We start from the raw sequence: 20,282 nt of genomic DNA, 5'->3' as shown, positions 1-20,282 counted from the left end.
TCTCCCCACTCCCCTATCTGGACTCCCAGGGGTGACAGACTCAGCCTTCCCACGGCTGTCAGAAGGATGTGCCGTAATACTGCAGGCACGATGCCAGCACCACTGGGCTGACTGCATGGAGGCCACTCCAGGCAGCCTACAGACCCCGAAAGTGAGTCCACAGGGTCTTCCGAGTGCCCCTAACACCCGCATTCTTCAGGTGGGAAGATATAGGCTCATAGACGCAAGACACCTTAGCCTGCCCTGCCCCTTCCCAGCCCCCAGGTGGGCTAACTGGCAGGTGGCGGCCCTGAGCGTGTTTTGGAAGCACAGAATCACCGTGAGGCCATGAGGTTAATGAACAGCCGCAACATTGCCCGTGTCACCCCAGACCCAGCACCCCCCCTCACCAAAACAAAGCGAATCATCACCCGAAGCACCCTCCCCCGTGATTGGCGTGCCGCCCTGGGCTGGCAGTAGGGAGAACAGGGACTGTACCGTCCGGCGTCGCCTGCTGGTGGGGTTTTTTACATTTGACGTAATCGTGGTCAATCGGAGTAGCTGTGTAAGGTGGGGATGTCAGACCTGGGCCAGAGGAGGAGGGGAGGGAGGCTCCGGGGCCCGGCAGTATCCCAGCTGAAGAGTGGGAGTCCTCGTCCACCAGGCAGGCCTTCTCTCTGCGGGAAGATGGTTGGGGTGCAGGTCAGAATCTCTACATCCCACCGAAACGGGACGTGTGCTGGTCTGAAACAGTGCCCTTCTTGACTGCTGGACCCCATGCACCTTCAAGGGCCTCCTCTGCCCTCCTAGGGCCCACTGCTCCCACACACCTCAGATGACTTGCCCCTCTGGCTGGTGGTCCAAGGTGCTGAAGGAGCTGCCCCCATGGCACCCACTTGGGCTCTGGCCCCCAACTGGCCACTGTCCAACTGTCTCAGGCCTCAGGCCCCAGGAGACTGCAGGGGAGGGGACAAGCCCTTCCTCAGAAGCACCTACCCCAGGTCCCCTCCATGCCAAGTCAGCACACCCTTCCATGTGATGCCCGAGGCCTGACAGATTTAATCCCCAACAAGATGCAGACAGAGAAAACATCTGGATTTACTGCAAGCTCCCATGTGTATAAGGATATCTGCTACAACACTGTTGAGCAAAAAAGTTCGAAATACCTGAAATGTTCCATCAAAATGGCTACAGAAAACATGATGCACCCATGCTATGGAATAATACATAGCCACAGACTGCTGATAGCCACTAGAAAGAATGGAGTGGATGGACCCCTTGTCAGGGGAGAAGTAAACTCTAGAATAGCAGCTTCAGTAGTTCGTTTTTATAAAATAAAAGAAACTCTATAATTGTACATGTAAATGTAAGTGTGTGTAAATGCACAGATAATTATTTGAGAAAATAAAGTATGAACAGTGGCTAATTCTGGGGAGGAGAAGGAATTTGTCACATTTTAGCCTATCTGTTTATACATTGCCAGAATTTTCCATAACTAGAATACATTCATGTATTATTTGTATAATTTAATAATTTTTTAAAAGATTTTATTTATTTATTTGAGAGAGAGAGAAATGAGTGCGAGGAGGGCAGAGAGAGAAGCAGAAGCAGACTCCCCCCGTTGAGCAGGGAGACTGACACGGAGCTCGATCCTGGGACTCTGGGATCATGACCCGAGCCAAAGGCAGACGCTTACTGACTAAGCCACCCAGACGCCCCTATAATTTAATAATTTTTTTTAAAAGATTGATTTATTTGAGAGAGAGAGGAAGAGCAAGCATGCACATGAGTGAGGGGGAGGGGCAGAGAGAGAGGGAGGAAATTCCAAGCAGACTCCCCGCTGAGTGTCCCATGACCCTGAGATCATGACCTAAGCCGAAATCAAATTGGATGCTTAACTGACTGAGGTAGCCAGCCACCCCAGTAATTTTTTTTTAAAAGAATTACGATCAATAAAAGACAACATCATTGTACTTGGGGGCCCTCTGTGACTAAAAAGTACACACCTATAATTTCTAGGGCACACCGCATCCACCTGGGTGACCTGTCAAGAGCATGCCCATCTCTCCCATAAGACAATGGGCCTCAAGGACAGAGACTGGGCACAGGTCTCTCTGGCACTAAGCTGAGCCCTGCACAGTGCCCAGCCAGGCAGGGGCACAGCGGTGAGGCAAGCTGGGACGAAGCTCCAAGATGTGGACACTGGGGTAAAAGAAGTCTGGGACACAATCAAGGGGAGGCCCAAGGGTCCTCTCCAGCCCAGTGAGGGAACCACACCAAGGCCCTAGCTTCCCCATACTCTCGGGCACCACAGGAAGAGCCTCCAGTGCCCCTCTCTGCTTCTTGGGAGAACAGGCAGCACACAGGCCCTAACAAGGCCCCTACTCTTGGGAAAGGCCATGGAAAAGGACCCAGGAATAAGAACCTGTAACGTGAGAACTGCTTTCCTGCAGTGTTCTGCATAGGGCAGAGCTGTGCTGCCATGCAGGGAAGGAGAGGGAAGGAGCTGGCTTCTCCCTAGGACCTGCCCCTGAGGCTGGGGTGGCACCGGGCATGGCTCCAGCGTGATGTGACCTGGTGTTACACACTCAGCCTCTCCTTCTCAGTTTCAACAGAAATAACTCAGTCTAGCAACCAGGAGTCTCCAGATAAGTTCCAGGGGCTCAATGAGCTCTGATTTACTCAGCAGCAACCCCCTGAATGCCACTTTGCTATAAATGAGCCAACAGGGTACCTATGGGATAAGTTGCAGGGTGAAAGCGTGCTACTCACTTCTCTGAAGCTTTGGGCGTATTCTTCTCCTCGCCCCTGGCAAAGGGTCCTTCTGCAGCCTCCTTCATGAAGTTGACCAGGACCTCTGCACTGACCCCAGAGTCGGGCTTCCCCAGGAGCTTTAAGATGGAAGCGTGGAGCCGGAAATACACCTAAGAGAATGATACTCGGGTGTGAGCAGCCCTCCCAGTTGCTAAGGTTCATTCCACAGGTCAGTCGGCCACATTGGAAAAGAGCCCCTAACCAAGGAGACGGGCCACCACACACTGCCCTTTTTCATTCACTTTTAAACCAGCCAACCTATACGTCATTCAAAGCAAGCTCTGACAATTAAAATGGACACGAACTCTCAGCGTTCCAGCTTCAATGTTCAGCCTGTAACACAGGCAAGTGGCGGTAAGACAATGAGAGTAACAACCCTCAGCCCCTCTCACTGGGCACCTCCTCCTACCACAGCCCCTGCCACCCTCTGTGGGACCCTCTCCCGGCACCCATAAAAAGGGAGCCTCCGTGCCGCGGACTCCCCGAAGTGAGGAACAGCTGACTTCTGTTTGTGTGCTCACAGCGGGGCTAGCCAAGTACTGAAGGCCTGGAGAAGCTTGCCCCACGGGGGCAGGACGGGTAGGAGGTACGCTGCACCATTCAGGGCCCGGGCTTTTCTTCATTTCCTTGAGTCCTCACCACAATTCTCCGTTTACAAATGTGTGAGGCAAGTTGCCCAAGCCCCACAGCCAGCACAGCCCAGGGCCAGGTTAAACTCCGGTCCACCCTGCCCTCTACCGCTCCCGAGTGAACACCGCACCGCACACAGGCACCTCCACGGTGACGTGGCCTGACTTTCACACCCACATGTGGGTGCAATGGGGGCCCCCGCCTGCGGCACAGACTCCCACAGATGGCACAAAGGATGTCATGAAGACGGGGAGCCCCTGCGCCTGCGGACCCCAGTTAACCAGCCTCCCCTCGCCCAGAGGTGGTTCTCAAGAAAAGTTGCCAAGGACCCACCCAGGTGAGATGCCAGCTGGTCCGCCCAGGCAGCACTCTCAGGGAGGCATCCTGGACAGAGATGCCCGCTCCCAAAGCCCCTCCACCTCTAGCCCGCCTGCGGCCCCCGGAGTAATGAGCCCACCTAGTCCATTTTCAGCCACAGAAAACCTCGGAGGCCCCCACACACACGTGCAGGTGGCTCTGCCTGGAGGAACGCAGAGTGTTCAACTGGCAAAACTTAACCAAGTGGCAGGTTCAGTATTTGGACTGAAGGTTCAACAGCAAAGGTGAATTTTCACCAGGGCAGGGTTAAAGTCTTAAGAGAAATGTCATTTTTAAAGCAGCTGAGTGCTCGTTCTCCTGTGAGCCGGCATGGTGTGCTGGGCCTCAGTTCCTCACCGGGAAGTCCCAGGCCCCACAGGGATACCATCCTGCCTGCTCATCGGTTCCATCAGGCAGCAGCAGAAACCAAAAGTCAAAGAAACACCATGGACAAAAACAGAGTTGTCGTTTTCCCGAGGGCGGGACTACTTCCCTGCACACGGGTTCGGTGCTACCAGAGGTGCTGCGTGGGGGCCTGGGCTCAGGAAAGCGGCCCCAACCACCCTTTCCTTCTGCTGCTGACTTAGGGTAAGTCGCACCAGCTCGCTGGGCCTCAGTGTTCTCAGCCCCAAAGTGGACATCCCTCCAGGGACAGGCCCGTGAGCCTGAAGAGAAAGCATGAAAGAGCTACGATGGGAAGGACATGGGACCTGGGGCCAGGAATGACGGCAACCTGGAAGCTGCCGAAGACGCACTCAATACAAAACTGCGCTTCCGCGTTTCACCACGAACCCTCTGCACGTGGCCCCCAGGCGGCTGCGGCCAACCACTTGGCGTGAACCATTTTTCAAAGGCAAATTTATAAAAATGAGACTTTTTTGCTTGCTCACACAATTAGCAAATATTAAAAAGAGGGAAAACGTGGTTGAGGGAAAACAGACATGCTCATAGATTAGTATAACCTTTCAGAGCAACGAGACGCTGTGGATGCAACATGAAATGACCCTTGGAAATAACCCCGTAAGTGCTCCCTGACAGGCATGCAAGGCCAGGCCCTGTCTGCACCCTGTCGAAGAAGAAGTGGAGAAGAAGTCCAAACCCATGACGAAGGGATTGGACAAATAAGTGGATGTCTGGCCAGACTAGAAGGCACAAGGGCAGGGAAGGAAGCCCACAATGCCTTGCACTACACTGGTCTGTGGAAAATGCCAGTTGCAAAATGATAAGAAAATGTTACTATGTATCTATACGTTAACAGGGGGAAAGATCAAGAACGATAAGGACATGCCCAAACTGTGAACAGGGATTATTGGGTTGGGGGGCTAGGATCACTAGGGACTTTAGTTTTTCATTTTAAACACTTCTGAATGTTTGATTCTTATATATTTTATAACCATGAATATGTGTTAATTTTATAATCAGAAAAAAAAAAAAAAAAGGCAGACAAGGCATAATAAGCAAGCAGATTCTGGCCCAAACTCCAAAAAGCTTGCCGGGCACAGAGAACCAGCAGGGGCTGGGCACACAGCCTCAGAAAGGGCAAAGCTAACGTGCTCAGGAAGCAGCAAGGCCTGGGCCAGGCCAAGCAGATGTGGACCCTCACCCGATCACTCGGTTTCCTCCCTACAAAAGGTGCTGCCCGCAGTCTCCCAGCCTGCCTCCCAGGGCTGCCCTGAGCATCGAGGAGAGCACGGTGTGAAGTCCTCCAGAAATCATAAAGCAAATCCAAGTAGTAAACAACTGCTCTTCCCGTGAGGAGCAGTGCAAGACCCCAAGTCCGGGGCCAAGAGAACAGGCCCTGTCCTGCCAAGCTGGGTGGTCTGGGCACAGCCTGTGCCCTCACCAGGAACAAGGGCACCAGGAGATGTTGTGCCACATCGATATCATCACCGAGTCAGGTTCCGGCAACCTGCACGTGCTAAGGAGGAGAGGCGATTTTCTTCTGGGAGAGACACACAAAACACTCACTCTCCCAGAAAGGATGGTAAGCACCCCTTAGAAGAGAGAGGAAAGGCTGCTTTAATGTCATTGCACACAGAGCTGCGGAACACAGAGAAGTTTCCAACAGGTTGCACAGAAGTCACTGGGACCTCATGCCCCATCCCCAGGGAGACAAGGAGACTGGCCCACCCCTGCCCTGCTTCCCCGCCCGAGGCCGGCACGGTGTCACCTCCAGGGCCTCCATGGCCAGCTCAGGTGGGTTGTGGTAGTGGATCTTCTTGGGGTAGCGGGCAGCTTCCTCGTGCAGGTAGTGGCCGGCCTGTCTGTAGTGCAGCAGGTAAACAGCAGGCGGCTGCTGCTGCTTCTCGGCGACCTTGCCCAGCATGTAGTGGATGAGCCACTCCTCCTCATCACCGTCGCCCTCGCAGCGGGCCGCAGACGTGAAACAGTGCCTGGCTGTCTCCAGCATGCTGTCGCGCCGGCCCTCCATCTGGAATGAGAGCACGAAACCAGGCTGGGCTAGGCCCGGGGCCTGAGCCTGCACAGGACCATGCCTTACCCTGCAGGAAGGCCTGCTGCCTTCTTTGCAAACTTATAATCTTCTCAGCAACCCAGACACACAGAAGTGTCATCACCATTTCATAGCTGGGGACACTGAGTGTGGAGAGGCCATGGGACCCGTCCGAAGCACACCTCAAGTAAGGCACAGAGCTGGGCTGAAACCCACGTCTCCTCACGTCAGCTCCAGTGTCCTTTCTCTTACCGCCCCTGCAGTATCTGCACTACACAGTTCAGGGGTTTACGAAGTACCTCCTGATGCCCTTCTAAAGGTCCCAATTGTGACCCTCACTACGGCTGCAGTGAGGTCCTCTGCCTGGGAGGGGGAGACAGCATTAGGCCAGGCTGCCAGGAGAACTGGGCCAACAGCAGCTCTGCTGTGTCGGTCTGAGCATGCCAAGAGCCAGCACCAATGTTCTGAGCCCCCACTGCAGACGATGAGCACTTCATTCTCTCCCCCGCTCACTAGGGTGGGAAAGCAGAGCTGGAGAGGGTGTGCACCCAACACCCAGCAACACAGCACTGAAGAGGATAATGCACCCCTGAGGTAACACAAGACTTCCCATCGTGTCCTCTGCACCCTTCCAGAGGGACCCGGGGTGCTTACAAAACGGCAGATTCCTGAGCCCCACCCAAGACCCATTGCCTTGGAGCTGTGCCTCCAGCCACCTCTCACATATTGAAGGGTGGAAACAGCTCAGACAGAGGATCAGCTTCTAAGATGCTTTCTAACTCCGAGGATCACTTCTCCCAGTCCCTGTATAAGGGCTATGGGCCAGCACCTAGGTGCGATCTACATGGAATATTAGCCATCACATGCGTGCGTCCCTTCATCCCAGAGCTCCTGGGCTAGGAGCTGGAATGAAGACTGCCTGTGTGGGGCCAGAGGGGCAGCTGTTCCCAGAACCCCAGGTCTCTGGGCCCTCATCTCCATGGCCCTAGCTCCACAGCAGGGAAGCTGCGACCTCTTCTAGTCTTGTCTCGGGGACCAGACGAAGGGAGAGGCTATAGGTACTAAGCTCTGGCGAGAGCGCTGTCTGCCGCCTATGAGAGGAGTGCCTGTGCCCCACTGCGCACAGGAAGGCTGCCCTACGGACGTTTGTCCAGCAGACGCTAAGCTATGTGACTCTCCTGTAGCAACGGCCCTCGGGCTGGCACAAAGAACCCCACCGCTCCATCAAACACTTCTTTTGATGTTTTGATGTGAAATTACCATCATCCATCAAGACACCGTCAGTGGGTGAGATACGACAGAAAGAATCACAGTGTAGAGGCAGGACACAGCACAAGCCAAGTGACTCCATCATACCCCTCCAAAATGAGATTCTGTGGCAGCTCTGTGTAAGGAAAAGGCAGCCACTTCACTGGAGTCCTGTTCTGACGGCTCTGTACCCATGTGGCCTCAACCAAGTCACCAGCCCTCTGCCCACCCAGCTCCGCCACTGAGGGTCACAAAGCCATCCACTGAAAAAGGAAGGGCAACTGTGAAGAGCCCCATCTGGACTTGCACCACTCAGATCCCCACCAAGAGGTCAAGCCCCTCCCTCCCCCACATAAAGCACATGCTGCCAGAGTCCCCGTCCTCAGTAGGTGCAGCAGTTAGAACAGTTCGGACAGGAACAGGAGGGAGAGGCACTGAGCTTCCGCTGTGTTCCAGAGCTCTGCCAGATACCCTCACACCACCTGTCCATCCCAGAGCGCGATGTGCACCCGCTGCTGTGGCACCCCATTCACCTCGTGGCCAGGGTGCCTGGCCCAGGGCTGGCCCATGGAGGGGCTAAGGAGGTGTCCCTTCTCACAATACCCCACACAGGAGGAAAGGTCAGCCTGCTTACAACAGCAGGGCCATCAAGCTCCTCCCTCAGGCCAAACAGCTAGAAGATTCTGGCTCCAAATCCTCTGCCCTTGCCTGAGAATTGTCAACAAGGGAAACCACTGGTTTTCCTGTAACACACACCTTTGGCAAGTTTGCAGGCAGAAGCTGAAGCACACAGCTTTCAACAGGTGTCCTACAGCTCATCTGATCAGACACAATAAATCCAAACAGCTCTAACAACCAAGGGGCTGTGTCCAGAGGTGGAGAAAAACAGGAGGCACAGGGTAGCCCTGCAAGGCAGTTTTCACCCTGGGCAACAATGCAAAACCTCCTTCCTTCCCCACCTGCTGGGACACGCCTGGTGGATTTCCATCTCTCTCCTGCCACCCCCAACACTCTAGGAAGATGGCCTGGGAGCCCAGTTTCAGGCCATGAACTACCTGGGCCAATGGCTTCCAAAGGATCAGAATGGAGTTCAGCCACAGAGGCCACGAGCTACGCAGGAAAAAGAACAGGCAAGGGGAAGAGGTGTGCAGGGAGTCGACCTGGGTCTCCTATCTATCGTGCACTCTGCCTTCCCTGCCCCTTCCTGGGGGAGCCAAAAGTTCCCTCCTTTTGGGGAGCTCTACAAACAAAACCCTCAAATACCAATGGCAGAAAGGGCACTCTGATTTCTCATCATATTTATACTTTCTGAAAAACCTCTATTCTGCTAAATCCTGGTGGGCTTCACTGGTGGGGGATTAGAGAAAGAATCCCCAAGGTCCGTGCTCCACCCACCCCAGTGAGTCCCAGCAGAGAATAACAGCGTTCCTGGTGCTACCAGGGAGTTAGTTCCGAGCCTGCTCAGCCCTGGGGCCACTACAGTACAAACAGAATGGAGCAAGGGGCCTCTGCACAGGACGGTCACAATGCAAGAGGGTTGCGTGGTATGGCTGGAGCTCAACAACATGGTGCTGAGTGAAAAAGAAGCTCAATGCCATACACGGCACGACAGCACTTCAGCTAGAAGAAAAGAACAGGTTAATCACGGCATTCTTTCTAGGAGTATGTGTGTACATAAGAAACAGTGTTTATTTAAAGTCTGGAAAGATACAAGCCTAACTTGAAGAATGAAGGGACTAGAAGGGGGTGGGAGGAGCCAAAAAGATTTCAGCTTTTGTCCTTACTGTGGCAGTTGTTTTAAAGAAGGTGTTTCTTGTATAACTGAAGAGTGGTTTCTATAAGGGAGGCGATGGCTAAAACAAGGGCCATGCTGCTCTTCTCTCGCCCATTTTCTTCCAGAGTTTGGCCTTGTCATGGAACCCAACCCCTGTCCTTGCCCCGTGGCCACACTACCCTTCCTGCCACCTTTGTCTTCTGCCACTAGTGCCAGGCTCAACCCCAGACCAGGTCTAATCCACCCAGGGAGCCTGCGAAAGTGCAGCTTTTGACTGTGAGTCCCCGATGGGGCTTTTTAACAAGCTCCCCACTCCCCCCGAAAAAGGTTCTAATGTCTGGTCATGTGTGGGAGCTACTGTTCTCACTGGCCTGTAGGATTCATGCACTCTGGACAGAGAAAGAGAGGGAAAACCTTAGGGCGGAGGTGCCCAGAGTCCGGTCCCCTGAGACAACCCTCCCGGTGCACGGGTGGTGGCATGCAGAGCTCATGGGAAGAAGGTGAGGTCACTGGCATTCCTCAAACAACAGCCCGAGGCAGAGCCTCAGGTCGTGCTTCCAGCTTGCCCTCGTCAAATGTGGGTGACATATAGAGACCGGGAAATGTGTGGAGAGCGAAGGGGATTTCAGCCTTTTTGAGGCTTTCTCAAAGTGTACCATACAGCACTCCGATGTCCGGCAGGACCTTGTGTGGGAACTCCGAGGCCCCCACGGCTACGGACGTGGCGGCGACAGTAGTCACGACAGCACAGGAACATTTGGGAACGTTCGGATTCCGCTCATGTTCTTCCAGCACAGCCCCCCAGCACTTTCACTGACGCCCATCCCCGCCAAGCGTCATTCTGTAGTCAGTGTCCTGCTGATTTCTGCACCTAGTCTGATGCTGTAACGCAGATCTACTGCAAAGTTGAACTGCAAATTTTGCAAAAGATGTGGGATTTCAAGAAGCTGATGAAAGTAACGAGACAAAGCCTTTATACATGAGCACCGGGCACATTTAATGTGGTTGACAGCCGCCCAAAGGGAAGACAACTGTCAAGGAAAAGACCGTAACACGCTCTTCTTAGGCACAAAGACATCAGAGAACCCTGTGAGAGGGAAGTAGCCCTTGAATACTTCTGCAAAGGTAGCTGTCTAAATTTATGCTGCCGAGGGGAAGGGACATCATAGTATGCTGTCATAAAACTGCTGGAAAATTAAGCTGCCCCCAAACCAACCAAACTCAGTCATTCATGGTTCATTCAAAGAATTAATACATCCTTGCAATTATCACCAAAGTCCTAGGAAGGTAAGATTCAGGAGTTATTTTCATTATTATTTAATTACTAAGATAAAGTCCCAATTGCACCTTGTAGGCACTATTCACTAGGATAATTCAGCCCTATTGTGAATGGCTTCCCTTTGTGACCCTTTGCTAGAGCTGACTGCCCTCAAGCAGCAGCCCCTCCCCCTCACACCCCTGCTACTGGGTAGGGATGTGGCCCAGGTATAAAAGGGGCCACTGCAGGAGGGTAACATTTATGTTGTTATTACAGCCCCATTTATGCTTTTCCATACCAATTGAATTTTTAATGCTAAGGACACCTCACTTCTATATAAAATCAGTAAAAGCAGCAAAGAGGCTAGGACTTCCCCTACTTAGCACAACGTGGGAAGGTCAGGGTCATCACAAGGCCAAGTACTCTGGAAGCCTGTGACCTAGCCCCTGAAGGGTCACAGGGGCCGGGGGTAGGGGGCTGGGCATGACAACAGAGGCCTAATCTCAAGGACGGAGGGGCGGCGGCACAGCCATAACTGAGAGTCCTACTGACCAGGCTGCTCTCACTGAGAGCATAACAATCCAGTGGCAGCATTAACAAGGCTATTGTCTTGTTTGGGGTTTGACCACATATGATCACTACAAGAAACAGGCCCCTTCAGCACTCTGCTCTCCTAGAAACCCTTCTGGAATGCGGCGTCTTATTGCCACACCTTAAACATGTTGGTGGGACTCCTTCACTTCCAAGTCAAGGAGCCAAGGGTGCCCTGCTCACAGAGACTTCAGGCCAGACACGCAGCAGCTCGCACTAGAGGGGGACCCCCTATCAAGACCGACTTCAAAATTCCCAACACAGTGTCAAAAATTTTATAAGGACTCAAGAAGTTCCTTTGAAGGGACAGGGAAGAGACAGCTACTTCTGGTGTCCAACACCCCTCCCCTGCCTCTCCACTGCCGGGAAACTGATGACTGACCAGCCAGATCACAAGAGCCTGGCCCTGAATACCCCCACACCAGACTAGGTGTCTAAAGACCAAGGTCCAAGCTGTCACTGACCATAGTATGGCTTCAGTCTCATGAGGAGAATCATCTGTGAGCTCCCAGCATCATTGTGAGAACAAGTGCAAGGCATGGTCAGGACAGAACTCTGCTACCTGAGGGCACTTTAGTCAGATGGCAGGGTGGCAGCCCCTCTGCAGAGCCCCTCCTCACCTGCTGCACGAGCTCAGGGGGCAGCTCAGCTCTCCACTGCTTCAGCTGGCGTGAGGCGAAGGAGTGCAAGGCGTAAGACATGGTGCCATACTCAATCCACAGGGACAGGTTGGAGCTGTCGATTTCCAGGGCCCGTCGGAAGCAGTTCAGGACAGGCGTGGCGTGCTTCCAGATGGGCCCATCACTCTTCAGCTCATTGGAGTTCAGCTTGTCCTGAATGCGACTAGCCCGGGCCAGAGCCATGCCTGCCCAGGAATCAAACCTGTGGTCACGACAAAATCTCCAGTAAACACACGACTGCCCTTAGAGCACTGCAGACATGATAGCCTGCAGGGCGGCGACCCCAGGTTTGTGGGAGCCCGTCTCCCAGGCCAGGGCCCAGAGCCCAGCTCTACCACCCAGTAACTCCCTGTCTCTGAGCTATGACATATGGCTAAGAAAACCGACCTCAATGGGCCACCTGGGTGGCTCAGTCAGTGAAGCATCTGCCTTCGGCTTGGATCATGATCCTGGAGTCCCGGGATCAAGCCCCACATTGGGCTCCCTGCTCAGCAGGGAGTCTGCATTTCCCTCTCCCTCTGCCCCTCCCCCTCCTCCTTCTCTCTCTCTCACTCTCCTTCTCTCTCAAGTAAATAAATAATAAAAATCTAAAAGAAAGAAAAAAAAAAAAAGAAAACCCATCTCAAGAGAGCAGAGCTGCTGGGACACCACAAGACATGTATCTTAGGTCATCCAGCACCTCATGGGTACTTGTAAGTGTTCTAGAGGATTCCCTACCAACTCGAGCCCAAACTGTGCTCACCAGCATGGTAGGCTCTTGGACTCTGCTCCCCTTTGCTTCCTTGCTTGGAAGGGTTACCCATAGAATGTCTCTGATGGAAAGGAAAAGGGGTGCTTTACAAGGCATTGCTCATCCAAGGTGTTGGGGAGGCTTCCATCCTGCTGCCACCTCACCTAACGCCTAACTGGTAGCATCTGCCATCAACACATTCACTGATCAAAAGCATGGGGCGGCCAAGACCCCGAAAACACAGCCATGTAGCTTCTACATGGTTCTCCCTCGGGGACCTTGACCAGATCCTGCCCTCTCCAGCTCAGTTCCCAGCAGAAAGATGGAGAGCGAGGGGACCACAGGATGGCTAAAACCCTACTGCTCTGAGATCACCTGAAAGAAAGTGGCAGGGAAAATGCAGAAGGTTCTCTGAGATGGCGACCAAGGCTAAGATGATTTCTGGGCATTTGGGAGAGTGGAATTTCCTGCATGCAAGTACCTACAACAGAAAAGGCAGCAATCACATGACAGATGCTACCCTCCATGAACGCTAACAACTCTTGACCCACTGCTACACTAACTTTAAAACTGGCCAACTGTTTCTGGACTATTTGACAGTTCCCAAGGTGTGGTAGAGACACAGGAAACTTATGAAGCTCACACGTGCTTCTGCCATACTCCAGGCACCCAGAGATGAGAAAGTGCAAACAAAGTAGCAGTAAAGAGGCCTGAAGGCTTAAATGGTAACCAGGGATAGCAAAAATGAAGCCTTCGGGCCCTGTGTGGAGGTCCTCAATGTACCCTTTCCTCCTCAGGGCCTGGGGATCCAGGGCTCTGCTCAGGTCACCTCCGGGGGGGAAGCATGGGGGTAGGTGTCAAGCTCCCCTCCAGATGGTGGAGGGACTTTCTACCAGGGCCAGCTCCTTCCACACTGAGGATTTTCCCCTCTTAACTCCTCCCAGAGTGCCTTCGGCAACCCCCTTTGCCCTTGTCTTGAGGGAAAGGACCACATCACGGTGTATGCCCAAACACCTGCACGAGTACCAAAATGGAAACCGCTATCTGCAGTCACAAATCTGAGTAAGCAAGAACAGAGGCACATCACCATAAAACCTCAAAATGCTCTTCTATGTGTCAACAAAAGCAAAGTCCTGACGTGGGTTTATGTTTCTAGCAGAGCGGTACACAACCCACACCTGGGGAACGCTGACCCACAGGGACAATGGTGGCCGACCCAAGAGCCAGTGATGCCATGAACTCACACAGGGCAGGCCTGCTCCTAGCACTGGGCCCCGAGTTGTTTCTCTGGCAGAGGGATGAGCTGTATTGGGACCTACTCCCATCGTGTCTCCCCAAATGCCACTCTATGAAATGCCCAGCCAAGGTGGTCCAATCCCAGCTGAGTAAGAGCAGATGGAATAGTGAAATGACCACAGGTCGAGAAAAGCTATTGCTAGCAACCTCACAGCCTCTGTTTTCCCCACAGGAACCACCAACAAACACTGCGGTCAGAACACTCCACCGTCCACCCAGCTGTCTGTCATGGGCTTCACCTGTGCCTACAGGGCTCAGAAGATTTAAAGAAAAAGCCAGTATCCGAACTTCCATCTTAACTAGCACAGAAGATGAGACTGAGCCCAGGTGCTCCCTGACATCTGCTTATTAGGGCCGGAATGAAGGAGGCCCAGGACTGGGCCACCAAGTTCCTCCCGGCCCTGGGGCCAGTCCTCACAGGACATCCAACCTCTCTGGCAGGTTTCTTGGCAGGCCAAGCCTGACAGGTTGATACTGTCTGAACAGGTGAATGTACAGGTTTGCATGAGGCCCAGCTGAGCCGTCACGAGCCTCATCTTATAGCCCAAGTGGCTGCTGGGTGAGAGGCGCCATGCCAGGCTCCCACCTCCCCACGGACAGGTGGGTTTTATCACCCTTACTTTTCAGACACAGAGGTAGCGGCACAAAGGAGGTGACTGCTCGCTGTCTAGAGCTGTGACTCTCAGCCAGCCTGGGCGTGGGTCTGCTCCACCACACTGGCCCACGGTGACCCCAAAGAGGACATCCAGGGCCACTGGCACATGGCTCTCTGCCTGGAGGAAACCACAGGCTGAGCAATAGGGGGTCTGGGAGAACCTTTCCGACAAGCTACAGAAGTTGTGTAAACTGGTTTCTCCATTCAGATCCCAGCCCCTCTCCCCTGGGCCAGGTGGATCCAGACAAGGTGGAGCTCCCTGGTTTCACCTGAGGGTGCACAGCCACTGTGGCCTGGCCCCTGAATACTTACCTACAGATACCACTCTGGACCCTTCAGACACAAGGCTTGCCTTGACCCAAGTCTAACCTCCTAGGTGTGGTAGCCATGAGAAAATGTTCCCTCTCAGTCAAATGAACCAGACTTTATAAGTAGGGCCCTCACCCCAAAATAAAGAAACAACCATAACTAAAGACACGCAGAGCACATCAGCCCACTTCCCAGTGCCAGGAGCCAGGAAAGCAGGCAGTACACAACCAACAGGATGGAGCCAGGTGGCACCCCCTTCCCCTGCTGGCCTGGACCCAACACTCATCCCAGGCATCTTCTGGAAAGAAGCCTTCTGCATTGCTCTTCTTTTTATGAAGAACTTGCCTTTTCCAAAATCTGCAAAGTGCTAAACACGCTTTCTCATTCCTTTTTCCCCAGTCTCTTTGCCAGGTCAGGGAAACCCCAAAGCAGCCCAGTGAGGAGCTTGCTGACCTGGGGTCACTCCAACCCTCCCTGCTGGGCCCTACGCCCAGGCCACTGACCTGTTGGGGCAGATGCAGATGTCATGCATGTAGAACTTGATGGCCTTGGACTGCTCCTTGTTTTTGAAATGGTAATCAGCCAGGAGGTAGTAGAGTTCATTCACCACTGGAGGGGAGGGGTCGGCCCCTTCTGGGAGGCAGGGCACCTAGCAAGTGAAGGACCAAGGATAAGGGGAGATGGAGTCAGGGTCTCAGATGTGACCAGTCATGCTGCAAACCCAGGACCATTCACATTAGCACAGGACAGGCCCTAGGCTTCTCATGGCCCTGACTTCTGGTATAGAGCAAGGAAAGAAGCCAAGGCGTATAAGCAGTGCTAGAGGGAAAAAATGACAGGACACAGCCCCATCACACTCAGTTCCTACCTCAGCCGAGGCACCCTCAATGTAGGCGGAGACTTTGTCCAGGCTCAGTGCTGGCCTTTCTGTGCGGGGCACAATGGTGGCGATTCTCTTCAGAAGGTTGGCCAAGTCAGCAGACACAGTGCTGGTCTTGTAGCTGTCAAATTCAGGAAGGGTCTTGGGCTTAAAATACTCAAACATAAACAGGGCATCCTCCCAAATAAGGTCCACCTTGAGAAAAGACAGAAAGCAGATCATAGTGCAGTCAGGTAAAAGCAGAAAGGGAAAAGTTCTTCCACGAAAACAACACAGACGAGGTTACAATATATTAGAGTTTAGAAAAAGACCCGTATACCCTTAAAATTTTGCATACGCACTGTAATCCCCAAAACCAAACATCTGAAGAGCAGAAAAGTAAACGGGCATACGCCCGGCCTTTATAAAGACAAATACTGGAAACCAAGGGCTGCACTCTGTGAGTCCATGTGGCTAAGCCAGAGGGTAGGTTCAATCACGAGTGGGGACTGTGGCCAGGCCACTGACCCTCTCCTTGAGCCTCAGCTGCGCCACTGCTTGCTCTGGGCCAGGGTGGTTCTGCATTCTGAGTGGCGCCCTGAGGGACCCCGCCCAAGCAGCTTGCATTCAGGGGATGGAATTGGTAAAATTGGAGAGGTAAGATTGGAGATTAAATGATGAGCCATGAGGTAATATACCCAACAGTGCTCTGAAAACCAAACAAGAACAAATGAAAACCTCTATGGAATTATTTGTGTTATCCAAATTGGAAAAAGAAATCCTTTGAAAATTGCCACACTGCACTTTCAAATGATTAGTCAACATTTGCAAAGGTAGTTTTCGCAAGGAAAACTCTTTTCCTGTGATCAGACTACATCAGACCACCCTCTCATTCTCCTGGGGCAAGAGCTGTGTGTCTGATGTTCTTCATGAGTGCTCAGAGCCCCTGCTTCTCTGAGCCCAACTCCTCTGCGCAGGGGTGGGCCACCCCCTCACCTGCTGAGCCGAGTGCTCCTCCAGGTACCTCGCCTTGCTCTTCTTGCTCGGGAAGCTGTACAGGCAGTAGAAGCACTGCTCCAAGGCCGTCTCCAGCTCCTCCTTGTAGGGGTGTGTGTCTTCTGAGGTGGATGCAGCAAGCTCCTTCTGGAGAACTCGTACCTACGACAGGCAGGAAGAGATGCCTGAGTAGGCCCACAGCTTCCCTGGCACAGCGGGACCCCAGGGAGACCACCACTCTGTCAACTCCGTTAACCTGAGGAGGCCATGTGTGTTGGGCCTGTTTCCTGAAAGGGCCTATTACCCTCACAGGAGCCACTCTGGGCCCAGCTCGGACACTGACCTTCTGAGGAGCTTGCTTGCCAAACTGCCTTCCTTCCAGCATGCCCGTCAGTATCTACCAGCTGCTAGAAGGAGGTATTATATGTCCTCTGGGAACTTCTCTACTTGTTTATTGGCCATCCATTTGCTCCCCAAATATTTACTGAGCACCTCCTTATGCTGGCATAGTGTGACACAGTCACTGTTTTTAAGAAGCTCAGATTCCAATAGAGGGGGAGTTAATTAAACAAGTGGTTATAATTCAAGATGGTAAATCCCATTTGGGCTGAGGGAGTCTGAGAGTGACTCCCTCTCTCTCAGCATAAAATATAATAATACAGCATAAAATATATCCAAAGCACAAAATAGATCCAAAGAAATAATAAATTGACTCTCTCAGATAAAACATTATTAAGGATTACAGAGCATATAAACAACACAGTTAATAAGTAATGTATCTATGGAGATTAGATCCAATGGCTATTGTTATGCCCAACTGTTAGCAGCTACACATTCTTTTCAAGCATCCATGGGATTTTTACCAAAATAGACAAAAAAGCACATCTCAACAAATACTGAAGACGAGATATAATACAGACCACATTCTCTGAACATAAGTCAGTAAAATTAGAAATCAGTATATAAAGGTAGCAAATACCAAATGTCAAAACTTAAGGCATGCAGCTAAAAATGTGCTTGGAGAAAACATAACCTTCAACACATGTACTAGGAGAGTGAACACCGTCACTGAGTGGCCATCTAAGCACAGTGTAGTTCCAAGGACTTAGCACAAGGCCGTTCCCATATGCTTCTACACATAGGTTGAAAAAGACTTAGACCTTAATGAAAGGAAGATGTTACTTGAGGGTTGGCTTAAGCACCGTGTAATTTCAAGGGGGTAAGAGTATCCTTTTCCTATAAGCTTCACACATAAATTTATAACACTTACATCTTAAAAAAAGGAAGAAGTTACTCGGATGCCTGAGTGGTTCAGTTGGTTGAGCATCCAAATCTTGATTTTGGCTCAGGTCACGATCAGGGTCGTGAGATCGAGCCCTGTGTTGGGCTCCACACTCAGCAGGGAGTCTGCTTGAGGATTCTCTCCCTCTGCTCCTCCCCCAACTTGTGCATGCTCTCGCTCACTCCCAAATAAATAAAACCTTAAAAGATTATTTATTTATTTGAGAGAGGGAGAGCGAGAGAGAACGCGTGCTTGAGCAAGGGGAGGGGCAACGGGAAAGGGAGAAGCAGACCTCCAGCTGAAGGGAACCTGACTTGGGGCTCAATCCCAGGACCCTGGGATCATGACCTGAGCCGAAGGCATATGCTTAACCAACTGAGCCACCCAATCGCCCCAATAAATAATCTTAAAAAAAAAAAAAAGAAGAAGAAATTACTTGAAGGCTGCTTTATGCACAGTGTCCTTTCAAACAATTCAGCAAATGTCTTTTCACACAGACTTTAAACGCGAGTTTGTAAACACATCTTAATGTCAGGAAGAAGTTACTGAATGACCTTACACAAGACGTTGAGCACATGGCTTTTCCCAATGTTCCTGTACTTAATTTAGAAATACTAATACCTTAATGATAGCAAGATGTGGAAAAAAAAAAATACAAGAAAGCGTGAACACTGAAATAAGCTTTCACCACAATTAAGTTACAAAAACACAAAATATAGCCAAAGAAAATAATAAATATTAATGTGGCAATTAATGAATTAGAAAGCAAAGGAAAAAAACAATCAATAAACCAATAGCTGGTACTTTGAAGAAACTAATTTATTTATTTATTTATTTTTAGATTTATTTATTTATTTGACAGGTAGAGAGAGCCAGAGAGCACAAGTGGGGGTATGGCAGAGGGAAAAGGAGAAGCAGGCTCCCCACTGAGCAGGGAGCTCGATGTGGGGCTCAATCCCAGGACCTGAGCCAAAGGCAGACGCTTAACCAGCTGAGCCACCCAGGCACCCCTGAAAAAACTAATTTAGGTAAGCTTCAGAAGATTGGCTTATAAAAAAGGAGCAGAGGAAGCACAAATAAATGATTTTAGCACTGAAACAGGCAAAACCAAAGGTACCACAGAGACTTTTTAAATCATAAGCACACTTCATGAACAACTTTATGCTTATGTGGACACTATTTCAAAAACATAATTGGTTTAAGAAAAGAAAATCTAAATGGGCCTAGAATTACCAAAGAAAGGGTTAATAGTTTAAAATTTATCCCCCCAAAAAAGAAAGAGAAAGCTCTAGGCTGGGGTGACAAACTATGGCCCAGGGGGCAAATCCTCCCACTGCCTATTTCTGTATAGCTCAGAAGCTAAGACTGGCATTTACATTTTTAAATGATTGAAAAAAAATCAAAAGAAGAATGCTATTTTGTAACATATGAAATTCAAATTTCAGCATCCACAAGTTTTTACATATTATCTTTACATACTGACAATGGCTGCTTCTGTGCTGCAATGCAAAGCTGAGTATCTGCAACAGACCCTATGGCTGACAAAAGCTTACAAGATTTACTATCTGTCCCTTTACAGTGAAAGTTTTGCCGACCCCTAGGCCAAATGCATTAAGACAAGGGGGAAGAAAAAGAAACTTAAGGATTGAAAAGAAGGGAAAAAATAGTCATTCATGGATGATGTAACTGTCCACACAGAAAATCTGAGTAATCTACAATCCACCAGAATTAGTAAAGACAATAAGCAAAGGGGTTATGTACAGTAGAAACATTTTTTAAAAAGTAGTGTTCCTATCTGTCCACAAACACAAAATAGAAAATTTAATTTTTAAATATCTATTTACAATAGGAATAAAAAAAAATAATGCCCAGGTATAAATCTAACAGGATACACATAAGAGCCAAGGAGACTATTATAAAACTGTATTAAAAGACATGAAAGTATAAGACCTCGATAAATGGAGAGAGAAAATACATTCATGACTGAAAAGAATCACATAAAAATGGCAACTCTCCTCCAAATTAATCTGTGGTTAATGCCATTCAAATTAAATTCCAATGGTGGAGAGGATTAGGGAATGGGGGGGTCCACAAAATTTTACCAACTGATCTTGCAATGTCTTAGAACAGGAAAGGGCAAAGAACAGTCAAGAGAATGTGACAAATAGTTAGGTAAGTAGATTAATCCTAGCAGGTTTCAGTATCTCTCAAAGACAGTGTGTTACTGGCACAGGAATACCTAAACCAATAGAACAAAGTCCAACAACAAACCCTCACCCATTTGGACAGAAGATGGAGGGGGCCTTACAAACTTGTGTGGAAAGAACACTCTTTGATGAATGGTACAAACCAACTGGCCATCCATATGGAAT

At 50.8% G+C, this 20,282-nt stretch overlaps 1 protein-coding gene across 2 annotated transcripts in view; it reads right to left on the bottom strand.

The window, feature by feature from the left end:
* Positions 1-20,282, bottom strand: part of CABIN1 (calcineurin binding protein 1) — a 151,760-nt gene that overhangs the window by 80,311 nt on the left and 51,167 nt on the right. For both annotated transcript variants that reach the window (XM_087857550.1, XM_045802485.2), the window contains exons 20-26: positions 16,629-16,790; positions 15,642-15,848; positions 15,277-15,422; positions 11,724-11,985; positions 5,951-6,211; positions 2,752-2,903; positions 478-656 (exon numbers count right to left, since the gene is read on the bottom strand). In XM_087857550.1, coding sequence (XP_087713676.1) covers positions 478-656; positions 2,752-2,903; positions 5,951-6,211; positions 11,724-11,985; positions 15,277-15,422; positions 15,642-15,848; positions 16,629-16,790 — 1,369 coding nt within the window. The remainder of the gene's footprint in view (positions 1-477; positions 657-2,751; positions 2,904-5,950; positions 6,212-11,723; positions 11,986-15,276; positions 15,423-15,641; positions 15,849-16,628; positions 16,791-20,282) is intronic.

The sequence above is a fragment of the Ursus americanus genome, chromosome 30, assembly GCF_024610735.1.
Source record: "Ursus americanus isolate L20-20 chromosome 30, mUrsAme1.1.p, whole genome shotgun sequence".
Lineage (NCBI taxonomy): Eukaryota > Metazoa > Chordata > Mammalia > Carnivora > Ursidae > Ursus > Ursus americanus.
Note: the sequence above shows the minus strand (reverse complement) of the source record. Positions and strands in the feature narration are given on the sequence as shown.